The sequence below is a fragment of the Pipistrellus hanaki genome, assembly GCF_964339955.1.
Source record: "Pipistrellus hanaki genome assembly, chromosome: 2".
NCBI lineage: Eukaryota > Metazoa > Chordata > Mammalia > Chiroptera > Vespertilionidae > Pipistrellus > Pipistrellus hanaki.
Window position 1 is genome coordinate 6,631,602 of NC_140504.1, and position 26,614 is coordinate 6,658,215.

General features: G+C 58.2%; 1 protein-coding gene across 1 annotated transcript; it reads left to right on the forward strand.

Moving 5' to 3' along the window:
- Window positions 1-355: 355 nt before the first annotated feature.
- Window positions 356-25,828, forward strand: PDXK (pyridoxal kinase). Its single transcript, XM_084873698.1, has 11 exons — window positions 356-615; window positions 11,213-11,267; window positions 16,409-16,513; window positions 17,070-17,153; window positions 18,096-18,142; window positions 18,865-18,950; window positions 20,454-20,499; window positions 22,168-22,279; window positions 23,906-24,042; window positions 25,347-25,413; window positions 25,606-25,828. Exons 1-11 carry the CDS (start codon window positions 529-531, stop codon window positions 25,716-25,718), a joined length of 939 nt encoding a protein of 312 aa, XP_084729824.1. The 5' UTR covers window positions 356-528; the 3' UTR covers window positions 25,719-25,828.
- Window positions 25,829-26,614: the final 786 nt, after the last annotated feature.

Genomic DNA, 26,614 nt, shown 5'->3' on the forward strand with positions numbered 1-26,614 from the left:
GCCGCTGCAGTGCCCTTCCTGGTGAAATTAAAGGGCAAACCCAGCCTTTTTTTTTGGGGGGGGGAGAGTAGTTGCCCCCCTCTAAGAGGCAGGAGCGCAGAGTGACGTCGGTCGCCCAGATCCGGAGCGGGGAGTAGGAAATAGGGAATGGCTGGGGGCAGCGTGGGAGTGTGCGTGTGCGGTTTCGCTTTTTCTGGTCCCGAGGGCGGGGCCTGAGGGACGGAAGGGGCGGGGCGTGTTCTTAGCCACGCCCCATATCACCCCTGAGCATTCTTGGCCCCGCCCCACCCCTCCCGGCGCGCTCTTAGCCACGCCCCCTCTCACCCAGACGCGCTCTTAGCCCCGCCCCGCCCCGCCCCGGCGCAGCGCGGCGCAGGACCCGCGGGTTTCCAGCCGCGCTGAGGTCACAGGCAGGCGGCCTGGCGGCGTCCGAGCCGAAAGCCTGCGCCGAGCGGGGCCAGAGCGGAGCCCGAGCCGAAGCGGAGCCCGAGCCCCTCCAGCAGCGAGAGGCCGACCCTGCAGGCCGGCATGGAGGAGGAATGCCGGGTGCTCTCCATCCAGAGCCACGTCGTCCGCGGCTACGTGGGGAACCGGGCGGCCACGTTCCCGCTGCAGGTAGGCTTACGTAACCCGCGGGGTCCCCGTGGCCCCCGCCGCCCGCGTGACCTTGGCCTGCCCGCGTCTGGCCAGGAGCACCTGGCGGGTGCCTGCGGGGAGACAGACGGGCTGGGGGGCGCCGGGTTTGGCGGAAGCCTCCGTGCTAGCCTCGCGCACCCGGCGGACCCCACCCCTTCCCGCTGCCTGACCCCTCCCCGTGGGCGAGGCGATGCCCCGCCGTGGCCCGGACCGTGCCCCAGAGCGAACGAGGCAGGATGGGCAGGTGCTTGCAGTGCTCACCTGCCGGGCGCAGTGCTCTGCCCTTGTCCGCTGTGGGTCAGGCTGCCGGACCGAGGAGGTGGAGGAAGAGGAGGAGGAGGAGGAGGAGGAGGAGGAGGAGGAGGAGGAGGAGGAGGAAGAAAAAAGGAAGCTCACGATGAGGTCCCGCCTGCTAGGATGCCCGTCCCCCCCACCCCCATGTGGGCCCCCACACTGCCGCTGACCATTCCGGGAGGTGTCGCTGGAGGGAGATGGGCAGAGAAGGTCAGCCTGCTGGGGCTGGCTCTGGAGAAGAGCCTACAGACCAGTTCAGGCCCCTGCAGGGTTTGGCAAAGAAGCTGCTCTTTCAACCTGTCAGTCTTTCCGTCTGGCCTCCCCCCTGGGTTGCCCTCCTGCTTCATATGGAGGGGCTCACCATCTCCTGTGGCTCGCTGGGCATGCACTGTTTCATATCGCAGCCCTCGGAGGGGCAGGAGGAGGCCTGGGGGCAGTGAGGTGGGCCGCTGGACAACAGGCAGCACCACAGGGCCGGGCACCTTGGCAAGGTGGTGATCCTCCTGGACTGCCCGCCTTTGGTTTGATGTTTGAGCAAGGAACAGGTATGGCAGGCCCCAGGGCTGGCCCCATAGGGCATGAAGGTATGGCAGCGGTGCAGGCTGCCATACCCAAAGCCGGAAGACGAAATAGTGGAGCAAACACTTGCAGGTGGACAGGTACAAAGGTTCAGGTTCAGTGATCAGCAGGCCGTGTCCTGTGAGCAGCTCCACAGGTCTGGTCCTCATCCCTCCTGTTCTGGCCAGCAGAGGGCAGACTCGTGGAGTAGTCACCCTGCAAACTTGGGGTATCCCACAGTCCCCACTCCTGGTCACTACTCTGGAACTCCCCCTCCCTCCTAGCATGTGGGGGGTGGGGGTGGGGTGGAGACTTGGCAGGTAGGTGGCTGTCGGAGTAGGGCCATTGGAGTGGGACTGTGGGGAGGGGAGGAGGGGGGGAAGGTGAAGCTGCAGGGTCCCTGGGGCAGAGCAGGGGCAGCCCAGGGAGGTGGAAGCAGGAGGGCTTTGAGAACAGGTTCTGCTCGCTGCCAAGGGCAGCAGCAGCAAAAGCCTGCACTTGGCAGAAAGTGTGCTGTTAGTTCCCCGCGGCTTCTTTGTGCCCTCTGCCCAGGCCCCCTCCCTTTCTCTGTCCACGGGGCACACTGTGCCCTCCCTCTGCTCACAGGGTCCTGCAGTGATGTCCCTGTTCTTGAACTCCCAGACACATGCCTGCAACTCCCACACCAAAACCGCCCTTTTCCAATCATCCAAGGGAGGCTGCCCTGCAGGCCCCAACCTGGAGAGGTGCCTCTTAAAGACAGAGCTGCGGGGGGGGGGGGGGGGGGGGGGTTGTTTTTAAATATATATTTTATTGATTTTTTTACAGAGAGGAAGAGAGAGAGAGTCAGAAACATCCATGAGAGAGAATCATCGATCAGCTGCCTCTTGCACACCCCCCACTGGGGATGTGCCTGCAACCAAGGTACATGCCCTTCACCGGAATCAAACCTGGGACCTTTCAGTCTGCAGGCCGATGCTCTATCCACTGAGCCAAACCGGTTTTGGCTATTTTTTTGTTTTGTTTTGTTTTTAATATATTTTATTGATTTTTTACAGAGAGGAAGAGAGAGGGATAGAAAGTTAGTAACATTGATGAGAGAAAAACATCGATTAACTGCCTCTTGCACAACCCCTACTGGGGATGTGCCCACAACCAAGGTACATGCCCTTGACTGGAATCGAACCTGGGACCTTTCAGTCTGCAGGCTGACGCTCTATCCATTGAGCCAAACCAGTTTCCCCAGGGCCTACCATCTTTACTTAGGGACACGTGTGCTGGGGCTTATGGGACATAGGCTGGGGGACAAGGGTCATGTCATTTCCTTCCTCCTGTCACGGGCAGGGGTTGGTGACACATATTCCCAGCCTTGCATTCCCCCCGCCCCCTTAAGGTTTCTGGGGCATAGGGGGAGCGTGGCAGGATGGGGGTCATGGAAAGCAGGGACCATTAGGTTAGTGACCTTGAAGAGCCACTTTCTCCATTGAGCCCTCTGGTGTTCAGTTGCCTCATGTACGAATGGGCCTGACGCTTTAGTCGCACTGGTGTTGGGGGCGATGGGGAGTGAGCACAGTTCCCTGAGGCGCCCCCTGTGGAGTGAGGTGGAGCAGCAGCGCCAGGGGGTGTTTTCTTCCCCTCTCCCCAGGCAGACAGTCACGCAGGCCTGAGGCACCACTGTCTGGAGTGGATGTGGGTTGGGGCCCTACTTCCTGGTGTCCTTTGCCCTAATTACTTTCTCTTCCTGATGACAGAAATAAGACCTAGTGAGGAGGGAGGGGAAGGGGAGAGGGATAAGGAAAGGGAGAAAGCCAGGGTGGGTCTCAAAATATGCTTCCTTGTTTCTCCTGGGTTAGAGTACCAGCGCATGCACCCAAGGGTCGCAGGTGTGATTCCCAGTCAAAGGCAAAGGCATGTACCTGGATCGCAGGTTCCATCCCGGCCCTGTGCAGGAGGCAACCAACAATGTGTCTCTCTCATTGATGTTTCTCTATCTCTCTCTCTTCCTCCCTCCCTTCCACTCTCTCTAAAAAAAAAAATCAATGGAAAAAAGTACCTCCGATTGAGGATTAACAACAACAAAAAATAAAAAACATACGCCCTGCAAAGCTGGAACTCAAACAGAACTGCATTAGTCAGTTCAAGTGGCAACAGATACCACAGTCAGGGAGCTCAGAGACAGATGTCTTTTCTTGCCCAGTCCTGGAGGCTGGAAGTCTGAGATCAGTGTGGGAAGGGCTGGTTTCTCTCCAGGCCTCTCTCCTTGGTGTGTGGAGGGAGCCTTCTTCCTGTGTCCTCACATGGTTGTCCCTCTATGTGTGTGTGTCCTAATCTCTTCCTCTTATGAGCGTACCAATCATGCTGGATCTGGGCCGATCCTAGTGGCTTTGTTTAACCGCAGTCACCTCTGTAATGGCTCCATCTGCACTAATAAAAGAGTTAGATGCAAAGTGACCTTACCTTCATGATGCCCACCAGCCAATCAGGAGGGGGTATGCAAATTAACCCAACAAAGCTGGTGGGTTAATTTGCGTACAGGTGCTGAGTAGCTGGGGTGGGGTGGTCCACACTGCCCCAGCTGCTCAGGGCCTCTGGGCAGCATGAGAAGGTGGAGAAGTGGTTCCGGCTGGAGCGAAGGCAGGGCCAGCAGCCAGGGAAAGGAAGGCCCATTCTTGCACAGATCTTCGTGCATCGGGCCTCTAGTCTTTAAATTTCATTCTGAGATGCTAGGGGTCAGGGCTTCCACATATGGATTTTTGGGGGGGACACAGTTCAGAGCATGACAAGAACAGTTTCCAGAAATATCGTAGCTCATTGGACTCTTTCTGCACTTGCCCACTTAGAGTTTCTTTGAGCAGAGCCTGTGCAGGCTTGTTTTGGCCTCGACTTAGTTCCTGTGACGTGATCTGTTAGTACTATGGGGTGCTCCCCACCCCCACGTCTGAGCACCGCTGGAGCAGGGAGAAGCAGGGAGATGGGTGGGATGGCCTACTGATGGGGCTTGAACCAGCCTTTGCCACCACAGGGCAGAGGCATCTCCTAATACTGACCCGGGGCAGCTAGAGACCGCAAAGGCAGGCCCTTTCACAGCGGACTGTGGAAAGAGAACTTGGAAATGACTGGACAGGGTCGGCTCCGGCTGGGCCACACAGATTTGCCCTCTTGCCTCTCAGAGACGGGGACGTGGGTGTGAGGGGGGCTGGGGAGGCTGCCTGTGGGGACTGATTTGTGTCCCCAGTCTCGGGTTTCCGGCCCTCTGAGCCTTCCCAAGCCTCATCTGCAAAGTGATGCCAACAGAACCTTTTGGCTTTGAGCAAAGAGTTTTCACTTGGGCCCAACCGAGGACGGGGAAAGAGGGCTGTGCACAGCAGTGTCGGGGAGTTGCATACACCAAGGACTCAGTGTTTCATCCGGTGGGAGAATGTTCGGACACCACAGGGGCATCCAGCTCCTGGAACTGGGAGTCCTGGCAGGGTCTGGAAGCAGTCGTCAGTTCTACAGATTTACCGGGATGTGGAGAGAGCAGGTATCGCCTTCTCTAACCACTATCTTTTCGTTGGAAATGCTGGGAATATACGTGGCCCGCCCCACGGAAGATGGCGGTTAGGAGCTGACTGTGCTCCCTGGTTACTGGTCAAGTTGAGGCAGCTTAGACACCTTTTCCTTTTTCCATGAGAACAGTCCTCGTGGTGCTCAGCGGGTGCCTGGCTCCCAGGGTGCCATCTGGCCGGAGCTCGGCCCAGGAGCTCCTCAGCCGGCGCTCAGCCTGGTGCCGATCTGTGCCGGCTGGATGTCTGTGAGTCTGCAGGGCGGAGGCTCCCAGACCGTTTTGGCCAGGTCCTGAAGCACACCTTCCACAGCCTGGGGCAGGCCGGCCCGTGGGCTCCACCTTCCCTTCCACAGGCAGAGAAGAACGTTATCCAAGAGAGAGAAGGGCCCTGGCTCGTTTGGCTCAGTGGCTAGTTGGCTCTTGGACCAAGGGTCTTGGGTTTGATTCCCAGTCAAGGGCACATACATGGGGTGCAGGTTTGCTCCTCAGCCCCCATAGGGGTGCGGTAGAGGTGTGTATAGGTCCTATACTATAGGAGGCAACCAGTTGATATATCTCTCATGTGTCTCTCTCTTCCTCTCTTCCCCTCCTTCCCTCCCTCCCTCCCTCCCCCCCTCACTCCCACTCTTTCTGAAAAAGCAATGGAAAAAGTGTCCTCTGGTGAGGATGAACAACAACAAAAAATGTGGGGGGAGCGGGAGAGAGATCCTGCTTTTGGATTCATTTCTGTGCTCCGGTGCAGCGGATCCATAGTACATTTTAATATTGAAGGGAACGTATTAGCCTTAGCAGAAAATCCGTTTAAATATGGTGTCACCAAAACAGGACAGACCACCAGAGGCCCCAAAGACACTTCCTTTTAAAAATATATATATATATATATATTTTTTGATTTCAGAGAGGAAGGGAGAGATAGGAACATCAATGATGAGAGAAGCATTGATTGGCTGCCTCCTGTACGCCCCCTACTGGGGTAAGGGGGATTGAGCCTGCAACCCAGGCATGTGTCCTTGGCTGCAATGGAACTGGGCTCCCTTTAGTACACAGGTCGACGCTCTATCCACTGAGAAAAACCAGCTAGGGCCCCAAAGACCCGCCGGGGGTGGGGGTGACTCAGTTTGGGGCCTGCAGAAAGCAGCCCCGTTCTCTGGCTCTTCGGGCCGATCTGTGCAGGAGAGGTCCGCAGCAGGCGTGTTGAGAGGCCCCGAGGGGAAATCTGGATTCCAGCTCCTTTGGCCGCAGTAGCTGGAGCAGAGGCTGGAGGCCCCTGTGGAAGCTCCAGGGACCTGGGCATGTGAGCCCGCGTGTGCCTGTGGGCGGCTCCCTCCAGCTTCTCCTGGAGGCACCCCTGGGTCCCCAGGGGCCACTGCAGAGCCACAGGGAGCCATTTCCACCTCTTACCTTTGAGAACCCCCTGAGCCCAGGGTGAACTTCTTCAGATGGTCTCTGGTCAGTCCATTAAAGATCTTTACATTTTTTCCCTTAGAGTTCCCAGGATAGAAGGGATTTTCTCTAGCAGAGTTGCATTTGGAAGATGCTGGAAGAATGGCATCCTATCCTTAAAAACAAACAAACAAACAAAACAAAAAAACCAGTTGGTTTTAGAGAGAGAGGAAAGGAGAGAGAGGGAGAGAAACATCGATCGCCTGCTTCCCATACCCGCCCCGACCAGGGATCGAGTCGGCAACCTAGGTAGGTGCCCTGACCAGGAACTGAGCCTGCAACCTTTTTGATAGACGAGAGGACTTTCCAACCAACTGAATGGGGCACCCTGCCCTTTAGTAGACGTAGTTTCTGTCTTAACTGTTTTCATGGTGACTCATCCTTAGCCAACAGTACAAGAGCTGCCATCGAGAAGCACGCCTCCCCCCCACCCCACCCTCCCCTCACAGCCACCATCCTGTCCTGGAGTGACCCGCCGGGTCTGAGACCTCCCGAGTGTCCTCCAGCCGTCCCCGCGTGCTGTCCAGGCCGCACTGACCTGCTCCTCTCCTCTGTGCTGTGTGACTCCCCCATTTCCTTCTGGAATCCCCCGGTCTGATCCAGACGGGCTCCAGGCCTGGAAATTTCGCCAGGAAAGTCCAGAATTGCTTAATATCGTGATTTCTAACTTCTTTCGTAGTTTGGGGTTGAAGTTTCTGCTTCTCTTGGCTGGTCATTAGAGAAAAGCAAGAATTTAATTGGTTCCATTTTCTGACCTTTCCCCCACCGTGTGTGTGTGTGTGTGTGTGTGTGTGTGTGTGTGTGTGGTGTGAGTACGCATGTGCTGTGGGCATAGTTGTGCGTCTGTGTACATATGGGTGCATACGTGCTTGGACATGTGCACGTGCCGTTTTGTTGTGTGGTGTTGCTGTTGTCAGCGTGGGATCCTGTCTTCTGCTTAAGTGACCGCCTCACGGGGAAGGAGAGGGAGCCTCCGCCAGCCGGCGGCTTCCCTGTTGTGGGGCCGATTGTCTCTGCAGCTCATGGGCTTGGCGGCCCCCTTTGCACACCCCACGGAGCTTTTGATCTGGAACCAGCCAGTTCCATTCAGAGTGATCTGGAAGAGGGACGCTGTGGGACAGAGTCAGGGGACTTTCTCAAGGAGAAAGGAAGGCGGCATGGGGACATGGGCCGCCCAGAGCAGACGCCCTGTTAACCATCTGGACGCAGGTGCCACCGGGAGCTTGGTGAGACCCCCTCTCTTGGGGCTTTGCAGTGCCACCCAGCAGACCCTGACCCTGTGCAGGGCCTGGCGGGAGATGGAAGCCAGGGAGCGGGGAGGGGATGGGGTCCAGGCTGTGACAGCTGAGGCAAGGGCGCACACGGGGGACAGCAGTGGCTGAGGCGGACCCAGGAGGCTGCTTCGTGGAAGACGGGGCTGTTTCCAGTAGGAGTTCCCGTTGGAGACCAGAGGATGGGGGGTGGGGGGACCAGCTGAATTGTAAGACTGACCGGTAACCAGTGGTGGGAGGGACAAGGCCGATCAGGATGACAACAGACACGTGACACTCATGTACCCTCTTGACTAATTCTTTTTTTTTTTTTTAAAGGAGAGAGAGAGAGATATCAATGATGAGAATCATCCATTGGCTGCCTCTTGCACACCCTCTACTGGGGATCGAGCCTGCAGCCCGAGAGAGAGAGAGAGAGAGAGAGAGAGAGAGAGAGAGAGAGAGAGAGAGGGAGATATCAATGAGAATCACCCATCAGCCGCCTCCTGCACACCCTCTACTGGGGATCGAGCCTGCAACCCAGGCATGTGCTCTTGGCCAGAATCAAACCTGGGACCCTTCAGTATGCAGGCTGATGCTCTATCCACTGAGCCAAACGGGCTAGGGCTCCTCTTGCCCAATTCTGACTTTCTATGCACGTGGCTAAACGTTTTGCAAACAAGCCACAGTGAGCGTTCTTGAAGGCAGACACGCCTCCTGGTGCCCAACAGGAACTCCCCCCCTAGAGGAACCAGGCGGTCTGGATGGGGTGAGGAGCTGCCCTGGAACATTCCGGCGTTTCTGGGGCCGCTGTGATGAAGGCGGATCGCAGAGCTGCGCCTGCCTCGCAGTTAGCACGGTGCATGGGTGATTCAGCCGCCAAGTGGGTGTGCAGCCGCTGGGGCCTGGATCCCACAGAGGCTGAGAGAAAGAGAAAGAGAAACATCAGCTTGCTGTTTCAGTGAATGTGTGTACTCATTGGTTGATTGGGTGCCCTGACCCAGGTTCAAGCCCACAGCCTTGGTATGGGATAACACTTGCATCTGGGATTTCTCTTTTGTCTTTTCCTTTTTTAAAATTCAAACATAGTATCTTTAAAAAAAAATTTTTTTTTTATTGTTTAAAGCAGTGTTTTTCAACCTTTTTTGGGCAAAGGCACACTTGTTTCATGAAAAAAATCACGAGGCACACCACCATTAGAAAATGTTAAAAAATTTAACTCTGTGCCTATACTGACTATATATAAAGTAATTCTCTTGAATAGGAATCAAATAAACACAAAGAAAGTATTTTATAATTACTTTATTATGAAATATTAAGTAAACAAAATAGTGAAAAATTATAAAATTCTTGTCTTGTCTGCACCTACGGCACACCAGGCAACATCTCGCGGTACACTAGTGTGCCGAGGAACAGCGGTTGAAAAACGCTGGTTTAAAGTATTACATAAGTCTCCATCCCCCCCACCGCATCCCCCATTGATCTCTCCCGGCCGCCCTCACCCCCTTCCTCTTTTTTCTTAAAATGACAGTTTATATCTTTTTACTGTGTGCTGGCAACTATTAATAAACTGGCTTGGGCCCTAGCTGGTTTGGCTCAGTGGATAGAGCGTGAGCCTGTGGACTGAAGGATCCTCAGTTTGATTCTGGTCAAGGGCACGTACCTCAGTTGCAGGCTCGATCCCCAGCCCCAGTTGGGGGCCGTGCGAGAAGCAATCAATTGACGCGTTTCTCTCTCTCTTCCTCTCTCTCTAAAAATCATGGAAAAATATCCTCGGGTGAGGATTAACAGCAGCAGGAAACTGGCTTGAGGTGGGGAGGGTGTGTGCCAGTGTCTGTGGTGTAAGTACTGCCCCTGGCTGAGCCCAGCCCCACAGTGACGTGGTGAGGTGAGGTGAGGTAGTCACCACGTTTGCATTTAACGTGGTTCCCTGTGCGTGTGCTGACTCTGCTGTCAGTGCGGCGGATGCTGCCTGAAGCACAGCTGTGTGGCTCAGCACGCGGCCTCGGTCTTCGAAGCCAGGACGTGCGTGGAGTCCTCTGATCCAGATCGCTCTCTTTCCTGCCCATCAGCCAGAACCCCTGCTCTGAAGGGCGTGTAATTAGACAGACGCGCGTGGACACGCTGCCTTTTGCTGCGAAACAGTCACCTCCTCGGGCTCCCCCGCACTCAGACGGGGTTGTACACGGTGCGCAGGCCCAGGGGGCCCAGGGCGCTGCTTCCTAGGAGCCCGGCGGTAGCTCGGCTCTGCTACAGAGCAACCTGAGCTCACCCCGGGGACCGGCAGTCTGTCCTGCCAGCTGCTCTCCTGTGGGGTGGTCTTGTCAGCCAGCAGGGCGCACCGGCATCTTGGTCTGTTCCCATGTCCTGTGACTTATGTGCAGGCTGTCAAGGGGCATGGAGGGGTGGAGGTTGTTGGTGCCCAGAAGGGGGCGTTGCTGGAGCAGAATGGCAGACGGAGAGGCGGGAGGCCCAGGGCCAGCACGTGCCTGCATTTCTGTCCTCTCCGTTGTTTCTTCCTTATACACTTTCTGCTGCTGCTTGTCTGTCTCACACTGTCTGTCTCTCAGTCTCTGTTTTTTTTAAATATATTTTTATACAGTTCAGAGAGAGAGAAACATCAATGATGAGAGAGAATCATTGATTGGCTGTCTCCTGCACGCCCTGTACTGGGGCTCGAGCCCCCAACCTGACATGTGCCCTGACTGGGAATAGAACCGTGACCTCCTGGTTCATAGGTCGATGCTCACACCCTGAGCCACACTGGCCGGGCTCTCAGTCTCTGTGTTTTTACGTGGTCGCTCTCACTCGCTCTCTCTTGCCCTGTCTCTCTGGGAGACTGTACAGAGGATGGACCCACTTCTGCCCTGTGCCCCCTGTAGGCACTGAGATCTTCAGTTAAAGGCATGGGAAGTGTCTGTTTCAGCTCCTCCACAGTCTGCTGAAGTCTCTCGTCTGCTCCCTTCCGTTGTCTTGTGGGTCAGTGTTACAGAAAGATCCTGTTCTCCGTTGAGCTCGGGAAGGGGAGGTGTGGAGTCCGTGGACCAGGTCGACCAGCAGTCCCGGAGTTGACCCTTTCCTGCTCTGGGCCTCTTGTCCTTATTCACTGGCCTGGTCAGCCACGTCTCCTCGTCCTGTCCCCTCCTCCTCGCCCCGGGCAGGCCACTGGCCTCACCTGTGGCTTCCGGCTTGCCCCTGCTTGTATGGGGGGTGGTCTTGGTTGGTGGCCTCCCGGGTTTCTTTGCGCGCTCCGTTAGTGGGATTTCCAGGAGTGATCCAAAGGCACTGCGTCCTAGCTGGTGGTGAGTGGCCTCTGTGTCGCAGCCCATCACCTGGCACAGACACCACCAGCGTGCGGACACAGAGCCGGGCTCGGGGAGACCCTCTGGGCCCTGCACCTGGGGGCCGCCATGCGTTGGCTCCCCTCCTCCAGGCCAGGGGGGCTGGGACGATCACTGCCAGCCACAGCTCTCTCACACCTGGTCCTTCTCTGTCTGTCTTGCAGGTTTTGGGGTTTGAGATCGACGCCGTGAACTCTGTCCAGTTTTCAAACCACACAGGTAAGGCACAGGCTCAGCTGAGTCCCCTTAGAAATGTGGGGTCTTGTACTCCCATCTGACAGAGCTGGAAGGGCTGCCCTGTGTGAGGGTAGAGGGCTGGGGTCTCCCCTCTGCTGGGGGGACTGCCCACCTGAAGCTCAGCCCCACGCACGGCTTTGCGCTGGCTGGCAGGGGCAGGTGCGGTAACCAGGGCAGGTGGTGCCTCAGTTTCCCCCTGTAAAACAAGGACGTGATCCTAGCACCTGCTCTGTACGTGAGTTGCTCATGCCCCCCGTGAGGCCATGGCTGCGTGGAGGGCCCGTGCTGTGGGTGGACCCTGATTGTCTCTGTTAGGGACCTGTGCCTGGGAGAGCACACGCATGGGGATTTCTGGGCAAACCTTGCAGTGAAGCTGCTGGCTGGAGGGTGTGTGGGGGCAGTGCCTTAGAAGGCCCTGTTTTCAGGGTGAGCCCCCTGCTCCCTGCACCCGCACCCATGCTCCCCACGGCCGCAGAGGCAGGGGGACAAAGCCTCCTTGGTTCTTGGAAGTGCCCCCACATTGAGAGATTGCTCTGAGTCCAGGAAGAACCTCGGCACAGAGGTCTCCGGCCGCCTGGGGCCCCCGGGGGCCCCGAGGGAGGTGCCTGGGCCTCAGCCCTCGGGAGGGATTTCTTGTGACTCTCCTGGCTGCAGTTTTTCCTGGAAGGGAGAGGGGATGATAAGCCATAAAAAAGGAGGGAAGATATTCTGTGTGCGTTTGGATGAAAAAGCTACAATTCGCCCTGGAAGTCCTTTTCTGCTTTCACTTGGCGGAGTGTGCTGGACTCTCTGAAATTTGAAGAAGTCCCAAAAAGTTTGAGTCAATCCAGCAAACTTCCCTGAATCCCACATGTTTTTACTGGCTGTTTCCACCACCCTCCCTTTTTTCTCTTTCTTTCTTTCTTTCTTTCTTTCTTTCTTTCTTTCTTTCTTTCTTTCTTTCAGAATATATTTGTCTATATTTCAGAGAGGAAGGGAGAGGGAGATAGAAACATCCATGATGAGAGAGAATCATCGATCAGCTGCCTCCTGCACGCCTCACGCTGGGGATCAAGCCCGAAGCCAGGGCATGTGCCCTCACCAGGAATTGAACTGTGACCTCGTGCTTCATAGGTGAATGCTCAGCCACGGAGCCTCAGGCTCTTCCTTTTATTTTATTTTATTTTTTATTTTTTAAAATATATTTTTATTAATTTCAGAGAGCAAGAGAGAGGGAGAGAGACAGAAACATCAATGATGAGAGAGAATCATTGATAGGCTGCCTCCTGCTCGCCCCCCACTGGGGATTGAGCCTATAACCCGGGCATGTGCCCTTGACTGGAATTGAACCTGGGACCCTTCAGCCTGCAGGCCGACACTCTATCCACTGAACCAAACCGGCTAAGGGCTTTTTTTGTTTGTTTGTTTAAGTGAATGAGCCAAACTGGCTTGGACACTAAACGATGGAATTAAACTTATTGGTGAATATTATGTTGTGCCATAATGACATTAGCTCAGCATAAGCAACGATGCGGTTCAGAAACTCCTGCTGCCCTTCGCAGGGGTGAGGGGAGGGGCCTTTTGGGCCTTGGTGGTGACGGCTCCAGCCTCCTGTGGACCCCTCAGGTGCCGGTGCTGGCTGTCCTGGAGGGTCTGAAGCAGGGAGGCCTCCGCCTGCCCCGGGCGGGATGGGTGAGGAACTGACCACAGTTTGCCTTAGAGCAGGGGTCCTCAAACTTTTTAAAGTGGGGGCCAGATCACGGTCCCTCAGAGAGCTGGAGGGCCGGACTATATGAACTACTAATTCCTACTGTAACACCTTGGCTGCGCTCACTGCCCAAAAAACCTGGCGGGCAGGATCAGACTCCCCTGGGGGCTGCATGTGGCCCGCGGGCCGTAGTTTGAAGACCCCTGCCTTAGAGTAAGGTGACCAGATGTCCCGCTTTTGGCAGGACAGTCCCGATTTTTAACAATTTGTCCCGCAACATTTTAAAAAAGTCCCGATCTCTCAAAAAATCGGAACTTCTTTAAAACGCTGCGGGCTGAGCTGAAACCGGTTTGGCTCAGTGGTAGAACGTTGGTCTGCGGACTGAAAGGTCCCAGGTTTGATTCCGGTCAGGGGCATGTACATTGGTTGCAGGAACATCCCCGGTAGGGGGTGTGCAGGAGGCAGCTGGTCGATGTTGCTCTCTCATCGACGTTTCTAGCTCTCTATCTCTCTCCTTTCCTCTCTGTAAAAAAATCAATAAAATATATTAAAAATAATAATAATAATAATAAAACGCCGTGTGCCGAAACCGGTTTGGCTCAGTGGATAGAGCATCAGCCTGTGGACTGAAGGGTCCCAGGTTCAATTCCGGTCAAGGGCATGTACCTTGGTTGGGCACATCCCCAAAGGGGGGTGTGCAGGAGGCAGCTGGTCGATGTTTCTCTCTCATCGATGTTTCCAACTCTCTATCCCTCTCTCTTCCTCTCTGTAAAAAAATCAATTAAAAAATATATATATTTTTTAAATATATTTTTTATTGATTTTTTACAGAGAAGAAGGGAGAGAGATAGAGAGCTAGAGGGAGGCACCCCTCTGGCTCCCGGATGGGCCTCCTCGCCCACAGAAAAGAGCCTCCTGCCTCTCATCCAGCCTTTGATGCCGTGTGGGGCCTGCCTGGCTAGAGATCCCCCAGACAGCTCCCCCTGTGGGTGACTCTGAGCACCCTGTCTCTGCAGCCTCATCAGAGGGCCTACAGGGGAAGGTCTCCCCAAGGCCCCCTCTGGGGCTCAGGTGCCAACCCGTCGACCTGGAGTAGCCAGGTGATGCCTCGCCTTGCCCCGAGCCCATCTCTCTTCCCCTCACCCTGCCCACAGCCTGCTGCTCAGAAGCGAGGCTGGTCTGGTTCGCAGACCCACTCCCTGTGGTAGGTAGTGTGGCACGTGGCACCTGGCACCTGAGGCCCAGGAGCTAGTGCTCAGCCCACAGTGTGGTTAGGAAGCTGGTCTCACAGAGGCCGGACTCTGCCGTGGTGCCCGGCGTCTGAGGCCTGGTGGGGGGCTGTGTGTCTCCCCCTCATCACTGCTCCGATGGGCTGAATTGTGTCCCCTCCAATTCATGTGTTGAAGCCTTAACCTCCAGCACCTCAGAGAAGGACTGTATTTGGAGACGGGGTGTGTAGAGGTGATAAGGTTAAATGCGGTCATTGGGATGGTCCTACTCCAGCATGATGGTCGTCCCCATACGAAGAGATCAGGACACAGACAAGCATAGAGGGACAGCCATGTGTGGACACAGGGAAAGGGGTCATCTAATCCCAGGAGAGAGGCCTTGGGAGGGACCAGCCCCGCCCACACCTGGCCCTCAGCCTCCGGCCTCCAGGACTGTGTGGGAGTCGCCCAGTCTGTGGAACTTTGTCTCAGCAGGACTCGAATATGCTACACGTGCAGTGGCAATAAACCAACCCGGGTCGGAAGGGGGTTAGGAAAACGGAGGGGCAGGAAGGACTGTTCTTCCCACTCTGGGCCGGCAGCACTCTTGTGGCGGCCCAGCCTTCCTTGGGCAAACACCTGCCCGGGTCACAGCCAGAGGCTGCCAGCATTTGAACATGAGCGCCGCTGGGGGCAGTCCTGCACTGGGAGATCTTGGACTGGCCCTGCCTGGCCCTCCTGACCCTGCTGACCCCGAGGGTCTCTGATGAATGGGGCCAATCAGGTTCTTCTACTGACAGACTCACCCACCCGTGCCATTCACGCTGGTGTCTTCTCAAGGGACGTACAGATGCGCTTTTGCCCCAGTTGGGTGTCCCAGGGCCACGCTGCCTGCAGAATCGCTTTTTTTTTATATATATATATTTTATTGATTTTGTACAGAGAGGAAGGGAGAGAGACAGAGAAGTAGATACATCGATGAGAGAGAGTCATCGATCAGCTGCCTCCCGCACCCCCCCCCACTGGGGACGCGCCCGCAACCAAGGTACATGCCCCTGACCGGAATCAAACCCGGGACCCTTCAGTTCCCAAGCCGATGCTCTATCCATTGAGCCAAACCGGTTTCGGCATGACAGTTGGAGTTGTTCCAGAATCAGGTTGATTCCTGCTCATGCACACAGGCTGCCAGCAGAGGGCGCTGTCGCCCTTCTCCAGACTGAGCAGCCTGGCTGTGGGCAGTCTGAGTTAGTTCAAATCACCACCCATATGATCTGACAGGTACACCCAGTGGTCCATGCGGAGGGTCGCAGAGATAACTCTCCCGTGGTTTTTACTTACGTGCTTGGAAGCACAGACTTTAGGGCCTCCCACTGCCATAAAAGACACCAGGAGGAATGCTCATGGGTGAAGGGTGGGGTGTCCATGGCGTGGCTCTGCCCCTGGTGAACTGGGAGTCCTTGGCCTGTCCCCATCTGAGCCTCTGGGGCAGGGGCTCCACCTGCAGGCGGGTCCCCTCAGGATGCTCACGTGTCTGTGCACCTGCGTACCTGTCGGGGACGGGAGCAGGTTGAGCACCTGGGCCTATTTCTAATCCATGTTTGGTTCTTGGTCACGATTTGATCCAAGACTTGCTTTGGCCATATTCCAACCTTATGTGGTGGTGGTGGGGGGGGGGGCTGGAATGTGACAAGCCCTTACCTGCCAGGGTGCCCAGATAACAGCGATCAAACAGCTCAGCCTGGATGGGGAAACGTGCTCAGTAGAAGCTGGCAGAGCAGGTGACTGACGTGAGGGGACACATCCCAGGGGATGTGTGAGCCCCGTGTGTCCTTTTTGGCGTGTTCCTCTCCCCATCCTGTCACAGGACACGGGTTCCACAGGTGTCCGTGGCCGGCCCGGAGAGCTGATGCCCTCGCTGCCTTGGGTTCATTCCAGAGGGAACTGGCAGTGGGAGGTGTGACCCCTGATGCCAGGAATAACCACAGACGGTGTCAGCCAGGGTGCTGGCAGGGGCGCTCTGAGGCTGCTGGGCACCCACACGGACCAGCCCACTGAGACACCACGCCTGGGAGGTCTCAGTTAGCCCCGCGTCAGCCCCTGGGGAGGGCACCATCTACCCCACCAGCGTCATCGAGGGTGTCTGGGCTGTGCTGGGCCATCAGGTGGAGCTGTCTCACCCGTGTGCCGTGTGCCGTGTGCCCGGGCCCTGACCGCTCTGCTCTCCCCAGGCTACGCACACTGGAAGGGCCAGGTGCTGAATGCAGACGAGCTCCACGAGGTGTACGAGGGGCTGAAGCTGAACAACGTGAACAAGTATGACTACGTGCTCACGGGTAAGGGCCCGAGGGAGCAGGCGCTGTACCTGCCAGCCTGGCTGCAGCCGGGATGGACCCGGGAAGTCCCAGAGCACCCCACACCCGGCTGGTCCCTGGTCCCTGCCTCCTTCGAGGAGGGAGGCGCCTGCCACCGAGCGCCTGGTCCTGTCCACGCCAAGTCACACTGCCGGACCCACAGGGGGGTTGAGTGCGCGTGGGGTGGGGCCAAGTGGGGTGTTGGGAAGAAGTTGGGGTGAAACGCCCAAGTAGGCAACACTCTGCTGCCTGGTATGTTGGTCTTATTTATACCCACTCCCTTGGTTAAAAAAAAGCACCGTTTGTGTTTATATACGTGGTTAAAAGTGAATTATTGGAATGGACAGGACAGAGAACATCCCCTGTGCACCCATCACCGGGGCCTTCTCCTCCGGGGAAGTGCCGGTGACCCTCTCGGCTGCACCTGTTGGGGGCCCTTGGTCTTCCCCCAGCGCAGCACAGGCTGGTCTGTCTCCCTTTGCCGCGGTCGGTTGCTGGGAGCCTTGTTTGTGAGGGTGGCCTGCTCTCCCTCCCACAGGGTACACGAGGGACAAGTCCTTCCTGACCATGGTGGTGGACATCGTGCGGGAGCTGAAGCAGCAGAACTCCCGGCTGGTGTATGGTAGGCGCTGGGCTGTCACCTGCTGGAGGGGGGGCCCTGGGGCCTGTGCAGGGGTATCCCAACGCCATGGCCCGCCTCCCAGCCTGTTCCCACTGAGCTCAGGGGGTCGGGAAACACCTTCACCAGAAACCCGGTGTCTTCGTGGGGGGCAGGGGGGTCGTAAACGGTGTCACTGTGTCACGGTAACTGCATCTGAGATTTGTGATGTCCCCAGCCCGAGAGGGGTGGGGGTGGGTGGGCACCCCAGGTGGCCCGGATGACAAAGTGGGAAATTCCAGGTAATGAGCGAATAAGAACGGGAGTCCATGCTTCCCCAAGCTATTATTTATTTATTTCATTATTATTATTTTTAAAAAATATTTTTATTGATTTCAGAGAGAAAGGGTGAGGGAGAGAGAGAGAGATAGAGACAACAATGATGAGAGATAATCATTGACTGGCTGCTTCCTGCACACCCCCTGCTGGGGATCGAGCCCGCAACCCAGGCATGTGCCCTTGACCGGAATCAAACCGGGGACCTTCAGTCTGCAGGCAGACGCCCTATCCATTGAGCCAAACTAGCTAGGGCAGCTTCCCCAAGGTTTTAGGTGCAGGTGAAGTTTAACAACAAATATCATGTGGAAAGCCTTGGCCGGTTTGGCTCAGTGGATAGAGCGTTGACCCGAGGATTGAAGGGTCCCGGGTTCGATTGTGGCCAAGAACACGTACCTGGGTTGCAGGCTGGATCCCTGACCCCGAGTGGGATATATGTGGGAGGCCCATCAATCTATTTGTCTCCCATTAATGTTTCTCTCTCTATCTCTCCCCTCCCTAACATTCTCTCTAAAAATCAATGGAAAAATACCCTTGAGTGAGGATTAAGAAAGTAAAAAAGTCCTGTGAAATGCTCTCTGTTCCCCGGCTGCAGCCCTGCCTGACCCGATGCTCTTTTTGTCTCTGCAGTGTGCGACCCGGTGATGGGCGACAAGTGGGAGGGCGAAGGCTCCATGGTGAGTACGTCACGCCGGTGTGGGTGCGGGGTGCGCAGCTAAAGCAGGACACCGACCACTGATCTGCCCTGGGGGAGGCGGGGCCTCTGTCTGAGCGGGCAGGGCTGGCAGAGAGGTTTCCCATAAAAGGGCTAGAGAGTCGGTATCTTAGGGCCTAAGTCTATGATATCAAAGCAGCCAGTTTGCAGACCGACGGACGTGGCTGTTTTCTGGTAAAATTTCATGCATGGACACAGATCTGAATTTTCTGTCATTTCCATGTGTCACGGCATGTGATCCTTCTTTAGACATTTCCCCAACTATTAACCCTTTGCACTCCGCTGTCCCCTCTCAGGGGACATCGGAATTCTAGCATATCACTCAGATGTCCCCTCTCAGGGGACATTGCAGTTTATTAGTGATTACGGGGAATTGAGTTATTTCAACGCACGTTTCCGCCGCAAAGTAGCGTCGAGTAGCTGGTAGCCAATGTCCAGAATGGTTCGGAGTGCAAAGGGTTAAAAAATGTTAACGTTGCTCTCGGCCCATGAGCCGTACACAGACAGGCAGGGGACAGGCCGGGGCTCACTGTCCCCGTGTGGAGCTCTCTGGGTCACCACACGCTGCCTGTCTCCGCAGTGGGGATCCCGGGCTCACGTGGGGTCCCCGAGCTGGACTCGAACGTCCCGGTCTCGTCTCCTCCTCCGTGTGCGTCAGCCTGTCCCTCTCTCCTCTGCCTTCAGTACGTTCCCGAGGATCTCCTTCCTGTGTACAAGGAGAAGGTGGTGCCGGTGGCAGACATCATAACTCCCAACCAGTTCGAGGCAGAGTAAGTGACTAGAAACGGCCAGAGCGTTCAGACCTCCCAGCGGGGACAGACACGGTGCAGGAAGCGTCCCCACTTCCCTCCTGTGGGTTCGGCCTCCCGGAAGGTCCTGCCTCGGGGGAGTGGAGTCTGGCACCGGGGTGGGGGCAGGCCCTCCCGAATCGGAGCCACCTGCCCCGCTGCATGCCGGGGTGATGAGGTGATGAGGTGCCCAGGGCCGGGCCGGCTGCTTTCTGGCGTCAGCAGTGGCCTTTGGGAAGGGACATGTGGCTCTGGCAGGTGGCTGCCACAGGGAGGGAGTCCACGCAGCTGACATGGGCTGTCACCCTGAGCTCTGGAACCCACTCCCCAGACCGGAACGTGAGGTGGGAAGGCGTGTGCAGTCCCCTCTGCCCACTGTCAAAGGGCCCCACCCCATGCACTGAGGAACCCAGCACCCAGGGCGTAAGGGGCGTTTCCGGGCACCATGGTGTGCAGCCAAGTGCCCAGTGGGTGACGATGGGCTCTGGTGGACCATCAGCTTGGTCCCCTCTGTCTTCGAGGCCACTCCTTAAAGTCGGAGTGGGGGGACTCCGGACTCTCGGGTTCCCCTGAGCCAGGCCTGCCCATCGCCCTGAGGGCCTTGGCCTTTGGTGGGCTCCGTGAACGTGCACGCGAGCCACTGGCAGCAGTGACTGTGGATGCGGGTCACCCTGCTGGCCCCGTGTGCCGCGGCGTGGGCCCCTGAGGGGCCGTGTGCTGCTGTCCTTTATGGTGTTACCTGTACACATTCACCACCGTCTGGAGCTTCACCACGCCCTGATGTGTGAGTTCCCGTTTAAAACTAAAGTTGACTTTTTTCTTTTCTTTTTTTTTTCCTTTTTTTAATATATTTTATTGATTTTTTACAGAGAGGAAGAGAGAGGGATAGAATGCTAGAAACATCGATGAGAGAGAAACATCGATGAGAGAGAAACATCGATCAGCTGCCTCTTGTACACTCCCTACTGGGGATGTGCTCACAACCAAGGTACATGCCCTTGACTGGAATCGAACCCGGGACCTTTCAGTCCACAGGCCTAAGCTCTATCCACTGAGCCAAACCGGTTTCTGCTAAAGTTGACTTTTTTAAAAAAATATTTTTTTATTGATTTCAGAGAGGAAGGCAGAAGGAGAAAAAGATAGAAGCATCCATAATTGAGAGAGAATCATTGATCGGCTGCCTCCTGCACACCCCCTCATGGGGATTGAGCCCGCAACATGGGCATGTGCCCTGACTGTTACCTCCTGGTTCATAGGTGGATGCCCAACCACTGAACCATCCCGGCCGGGCCTAAAGTTTGCTCTTGACCGGTCCCCATACACATCATGGTGGCCACTTGGTCCGTGATGGCCAACAGGCTCTGAGTTAGTTCCTTGTGGGGATTGGGAGGGGAGTGGGGAGGGGACCAGTGCTGCTGTCGCTTTGAGGACGTTCCGGGCAGGACCCAGCAAGCAGCGTCTCACCTGTGCGGGCCCGCCTTTCAGGTTGCTGACGGGCAGGAAGATCCACAGCCAGGAGGAAGCCTTAGCGGTAAGGACACCTCCCCGTCCTCAGAGGGACAGGCGGCTGCCCCCTGGGGAGGGGACACTGCTCCTGTGGGGATGGGAGACAGACACCCCAGGGGCCAGCCTCCGGCTGCCTGTCACCTAGCCCCGGGGTCGGCAAACTGCGGCTCGAGAGCCACATGCGGGTCTTCGGCCCCTTGAGTGTGGCTCTTCCACAAAATACCACGGCCTGGGCGAGTCTATGTTGAAGAAGTGGAGTTAGAAGAAGTTTAAGTTTAAAAAATTTAGCTCTCAAAAGAAATTTCAATCGCTGTACTATTGGTATTTGGCTCTGTTGACTAGTGAGTTTGCCGACCACTCACCTAGCCTGAGGGCCAGGAGGATGCATTGTCGGTTTCCTTTCTCACCCCATTGTTCACGTGCAGCTTCAGGCTGGCCAGGTTTGGGTTAACCCGCTGTCTGCTCTGCTCCTGCAGGAGCCCTGTCTGAGCGCACGGGGGCGGCCGGGACACAGTCCCTCAGCGGGAGCAGAGTGGGCGCCTCCTCCCGCTCCGGGGCCTCCGAGTCAGATGACCTGGGTGGGAACGGGACGGGCATGGGTACAGGCACCCCTTGCTTGAGGACTAGAGGAAATCCACAGTGCCCGGGACGGGGAGCTGGCCTGTCCCCTGTGTGCACGTGTGCGCATGTATGTATGTGAGGGGGGGGGGGACACGTCTCCCACGGCCCAAACTCAGCTCTAGAGCAGGGAGTGCCTACTCACATGATCAAAGGCACTGCTCTGAGGCAGCTGCCCAAGGCAGACACGGCCTCCTCCAACTCTTAGAGAAAAGCCCAGGTAAAGCGTGGCCGCGCCTCGTGGCTCTGTGACCCCCAGCCGAGGCCCCGGGCTGAGAGAGGAGGGACACGGCTGCTGGGCTGTGACGGGGAGAGCTGAATCCTAGCCTGTGTCTTAGAGTCCATACTGGTCCCCGGCTCGAGAAGTCCTGAATGTGTGTGCACCACTCATGGTCTGCACGGGAACCTTCCCAGGCCCTCCGGGGGCCCCCATAAGATGGTGGGGCTCCGCTGCCCAGCGCTGCCCATGGGAGGCGGCTGATGCCCCTCCTGCCTCCGCCCAGGTCTCTCCAGGCCTGGCCCCTGCTCGGTTCAGCTGGTTCACTTTCCTGAGGCCCGAGTGGACCTCAGTGGGTATTCTGTCCCAAGGCCTCGTGCCCTGAGGGCAGGGAGCCTCCAGCCCCCAGCACACTGCCGGACACACGGCAGTGGATGTTTGTTGACTAAATAAGCGAGGGAGAGATGGCTTCCCAGAGCGGACAGGTGGTGGGAGCCCAGCATTGCGTGGTGTTTGCTGTGTGTGGAGCCCAGATGAGGAAGGACAACTGGCTCAGCTGGTTGGCACCTTCCTGCAGAAGGTGGGCACCTGTAGGGTGCAGACAGGGGCTGGCAGGTGCGTGCCCCCAGACTTCAAGCCGATCGAAAGGGGACGGTAGCTCTCACCTGGCAAAGCCGTCACTGGGCGGGCAGGGGCCAGCCAGTGGGTCCCGGTTCTCAGCCTCTTCCCGCCCTTAGCCAAACCCTGGCAGAGCGCGTGGGGGTGTGAGTGCCGCTGTGCGTGGCTGTGTGGCTCAGGGGGAGGGGCAGGAGTGCCGGCTCCGGGAGCTGCCTGACTGATGCTGCCTGTGCCTGGCAGGTGATGGACGTGCTGCACTCGATGGGCCCCGACACCGTGGTCATCACCAGCTCCGACCTCTCTTCCCCGCGGGGCAGTGACTACCTGATTGTGCTGGGAAGCCAGAGGATCCGTGAGTCCCACCGCCCCGCCCTGCCCCTCCCCAGCACCGAGCCCCCTTCCCCTTGGGGTAGTGACTGTCTGATTGTGCATTCCCGATTCCCATGCCCGCCCCACCCCTCCCTGCCCCACCCCAGCACTGAGCCCCCTTCCCTGCGGGGCAGTGACTACCTGATTGTGCCGGGAAGCCAGAGGGTCTGAGAGTCCCATCTGCCCCGCCCTGCCCGGCCCCAGCACTGAGCCCCCTTCCCTGCGGGGCAGTGACTACCTGATTGTGCCGGGAAGCCAGAGGGTCTGAGAGTCCCATCTGCCCCACCCTGCCCGGCCCCAGCACTGAGCCCCCTTCCCTGCGGGGTAGTGACTGTCTGATTGTGCATTCCCGAGCCCATGCCCGCCCCACCCCTCCCTGCCCCACCCTAGCACTGAGCCCCCTTCCCTGCGGGGCAGTGACTACCTGATTGTGCTGGGAAGCCAGCGGGTCCGGGAGTCCCAGCTGCCCCGCCCTGCCCGGCCCCAGCACTGAGCCCCCTTCCCCTTGGGGTAGTGACTGCCTGATTGTACATGCCCGCCCCACCCCACTGTACCCGGCACTGAGCTCCCTTCCACACCTTTGCTCTGCACGCCCCTTGAAGCTTCTGAGAAGGTTTGGAATTTCCTGAAGTCCGATCACCCCCAGCCCCAATCCTGAGGAAGATGAGACTAAAAATGAGGAAGGAACCCAGGGATCGGGGGCAGGGGAGCCTGGGGAGCCGCTGCCGCCCAGCAGCCCTCCAGCCCAGCAGCACGATGGGCCGGCAGCATGAGGATAGCGTGCCGACTCACCTCTGGGTCACAGGGAACAGCCCCGCCGGAGCCAGGCTCTCGGGGAATCAGGGGTCCACACGCCTGACCGCCCAGAGCTGGGCTGGGCCGACCTCACTTCGAGCTCTGCTTGCTCATTGATTCCTCCTGCGAGTGCCGCCGGGTGGTGTGCCCGCTCAGCGCTAACCCGACACGGGGCTGGTCACCCCCACTGCCCCTGAGAGCAGCGTCCCCCTGCTCCCTCTGCACTGTGTGCCGGAGCCCACGCACTCACACACGCACTCACACATGCACTCACACACTTGCACATGCTCATTCACAAGCTCACACTCTCGCTTGCACACATGCTCACACGTCAGTAAGTTCACATGGTCCCTCCTCTCCCTCTGCACTGTGTGCAGGAGCCCACGCACTAACACACGCACTCACACACTTGCACATGCTCATTCACAAGCTCACTCCCGCTTGCACACATGCTCACACACGCCAGTAAGTTCACATGGTCCTGACAGCTCCAGGCGCCGTGGTTACGCAGGCTCCCTCCACAGAGCACACGATCCGGCCCCTCATCAGCTGCGCAGTCCCCCCATGCCGTCCTGACTGTGGCCAGCTGGGACTCCCATCTTCCCTTTCTCCGCTGTGGGGTTTTGGGGGCACCGAGGGGGGGGGGGCCCTGAGCCCGGGGTCAGTCGGAGTGAGCCTCCGTGGGTGACATGACCCTTCTGCCGGGTGCCCTGAGCAGTGCAGGGGCTGAGCGGGCAGGAGGGCAGGCTGGGGCCCTGGGCTGGCCCTCGGCTGGTGAGGGTCGGGGGTCCCAGCGGGCCATGCTGTCCCCCAGGGCACCCCGATGGCTCCGTGGCGAAGGAGCGCATCCGCATGGACATCCACAAGGTGGACGCCGTCTTCGTGGGCACCGGGGACCTGTTCGCTGCCATGCTCCTGGCGTGGACGCACAAGCACCCCAACAACCTCAAGGTCAGCAGGGCACGCCCCTCCTGCCCCGTTGACCTCTTCATCTCTGTGGGGAGTGGTCATGTCCCTCCGGAGCGCGGAGGGTGTGAGGGTTCCGTAGCTTTGGTTTCCACGTCCTGCCCCGCAGCCGGCTGAGTCACAGCCCCATCCCTGCTCAGCGTCTCTCTCTCTGGTTCCCAAGCAGGGCGCCAGGCCCAGCGCAGGGAGGCTATGTCAGCAGAAATCGGAGGCTCTGGCTCAGGGCTGAGGTGTGCTGCCTCGGTATCGGGGAGCCTCCGTCAGCAGAGCAGTCAGTGCGAGTGTGTCCTCCAAAGCGGTCACTGGGCTGGTTTGGTAAATTGGGGTGCGGGGGTTTCCTGTGCACCCTGTGGTCCAGCTCAGGGCTCCCGGGCGTGCTCTTTGACCCCCTGCTGTCATATCGTTCTGTCCGATGCCCCATCAGCTGGCAGCCAGGCCTGTGCTCCATCAGGAACCTGAATGTGGGAAGGGCAGACTTCTGCCGCGTGGGGTCCCCTCTAGGAAAGAACAATTCGGAGCTCGGGATCTGGAAACGGATGCCTCTCAGGCTGTCGGCAGAGCCTCTGGAGGGACCCCAGCTGGGCTCTGTGTTTGTGCAATGCAAGGCTCGCCTGGGGTTCCTCCCCTCTCACCCATCGAAGCCAAAATGTGCCATCCCCTGGCTGGCTTCACACCCTCCTGCCCGCCCCCCCCACGCACACCCTCGAAGGCCAGCCTGCTAGAGTGCAGACCTGCCAGCCTAATTGGCAGCAGCGGGAGCTCCATCTGCCCAGGCAGTGGCACCGTGGTGCCCGGAGGCGGGCTCGCTGCTGGGCCTCCGAAGGCCGGGTTGGTTTAGGAGGGGCCCTGGGCCCCGGAGTCGGGCAGGCAGTTCCTGTTTGCTTCCCTGGCACCTGCAGAGCCCCGAGCCTGACTGTGAGACTTAGGCTGTGAGCAATGACCTTGGCCGACCTCGGGGCACAAGTTCTTTCCCATGTAGAGTCTTTATACCTAATTCATCCCAGAAACACTTGCTAAGCATCTACTACGTGCCAGGCAGTATGGACGGCCCTGCGTCTCAGCCCCTCCCCAGAGCCGTCTGGTCCAGAGGGGGCAGGTCGGTGATGCAGGCACCTGCTTAGCTCTCTTATTCTCCGGGGGGAAGGCCCAGCTAGTTGGGGGAGCATGTGCTGGCCAAGCCAGCGCCCTGGTGACTCCGGGTGGAGAGAGTGCCCTCGCGGGCAGCTGTGGGCAGCACGGTGAGCGGACGGTCTCGAGGTGGCCAGGCACAGTGGTCCCCCTCCCCACAGGTGGCCTGTGAGAAGACCGTGTCAGCCATGCACCACGTTCTGCAGCGGACCATCAAGTGTGCGAAAGGTACCACTGCGGGCCCTGGGCGCCTTTGCAATCCCGAGAGCCTCCCGCTTTGGGGCCTCAGGCAGGGCGGTGGGAGGGGGAGAGGTGGCAGCTGCGCAGCTGTGAGTGGGGTCCCCGGGGCTCCCTCCGACGGGGAACTCCGAGGCGCTCTCCCCGCTCCGCCCCGATGCTCACGCACTGTCTGTTCCGCAGCCCAGGCTGGGGAAGGACAGAAGCCCAGCCCGGCCATGCTGGAGCTGAGGATGGTCCAGAGCAAAAGGGACATCGAGAACCCGGAGATCGTCGTCCAGGCCACCGTGCTGTGAGGGCTCCCGCGCCCCCTGCTGGCGCAGCGCCGGCGTCTCCGTCCTCACCCCTGTGAACATGTAACGTCTGCCTTAGAGCTGTGACCGAAACTTGATATTTTTTTCCCTTTCGTGAGTGTCCAGCATCCACTGGTCTTAATTGTGAAAACGTGCCAGTCGTGCTTTTTAACAAATAACACAGTGATCGCAGAAATCTGTAATTTGGAGACCCGGCCCCCCTTTCCCACGAAGGCTCCTGGGCCTCCCTGAACACCAGCTCTGTGGTCACCCCCTTGGGGGGGCGTCCTCCCCAGCTGGGGGGCGGGGGCATGGAGGGAGGGGCTGCTGCCTGCAGTGGTTGCCCCCTGTGCCCCGTGGCCGGGCCGGGGCGGGCCGGTGTCTATGTGTCTCTGAGAACGAGTGTGATGTTCCCATCCGCATCGGACCGTTTATGCCAAGTCCCTTCCTTGTCGTCCCGACCTCTCCCTCCTGGCTCCTGCGTCGGGATTCTGTTTCCTACGTCGCTGCTCGGTGGGTCGTTGGGCATCTCCGATGTCCTGCTCTGTTTCCCCACATGGACAGGTCTGTGCCGGTGGCCCAGACACACACAGGGGTGCACAGTCCCTTTGGCGGGGACCTTCCAGGACCCCGAAAATCGAAGTCCACAGAGTATCAGCGGGACCGTCCTGTAACCCACAAGAGTCTTCAGGGACCAGCTGCACGAGGCGCAGAGATGCCAGGGGAGGGACTGCCGAGGGGTTGGGGAGATGCCACCTGGGCTCCTTTTGGAAATCTCGCCGAGTTGGTGACACAACAGCGTGCCACCGGCTGCTGGTGAGGAGCGCCCCCCGCCAGGGAGATAGCACGCGGACAGCTGCGGGCGCAGAGCTGGGCCTAGGCCCTGACGCCAGTCCAGG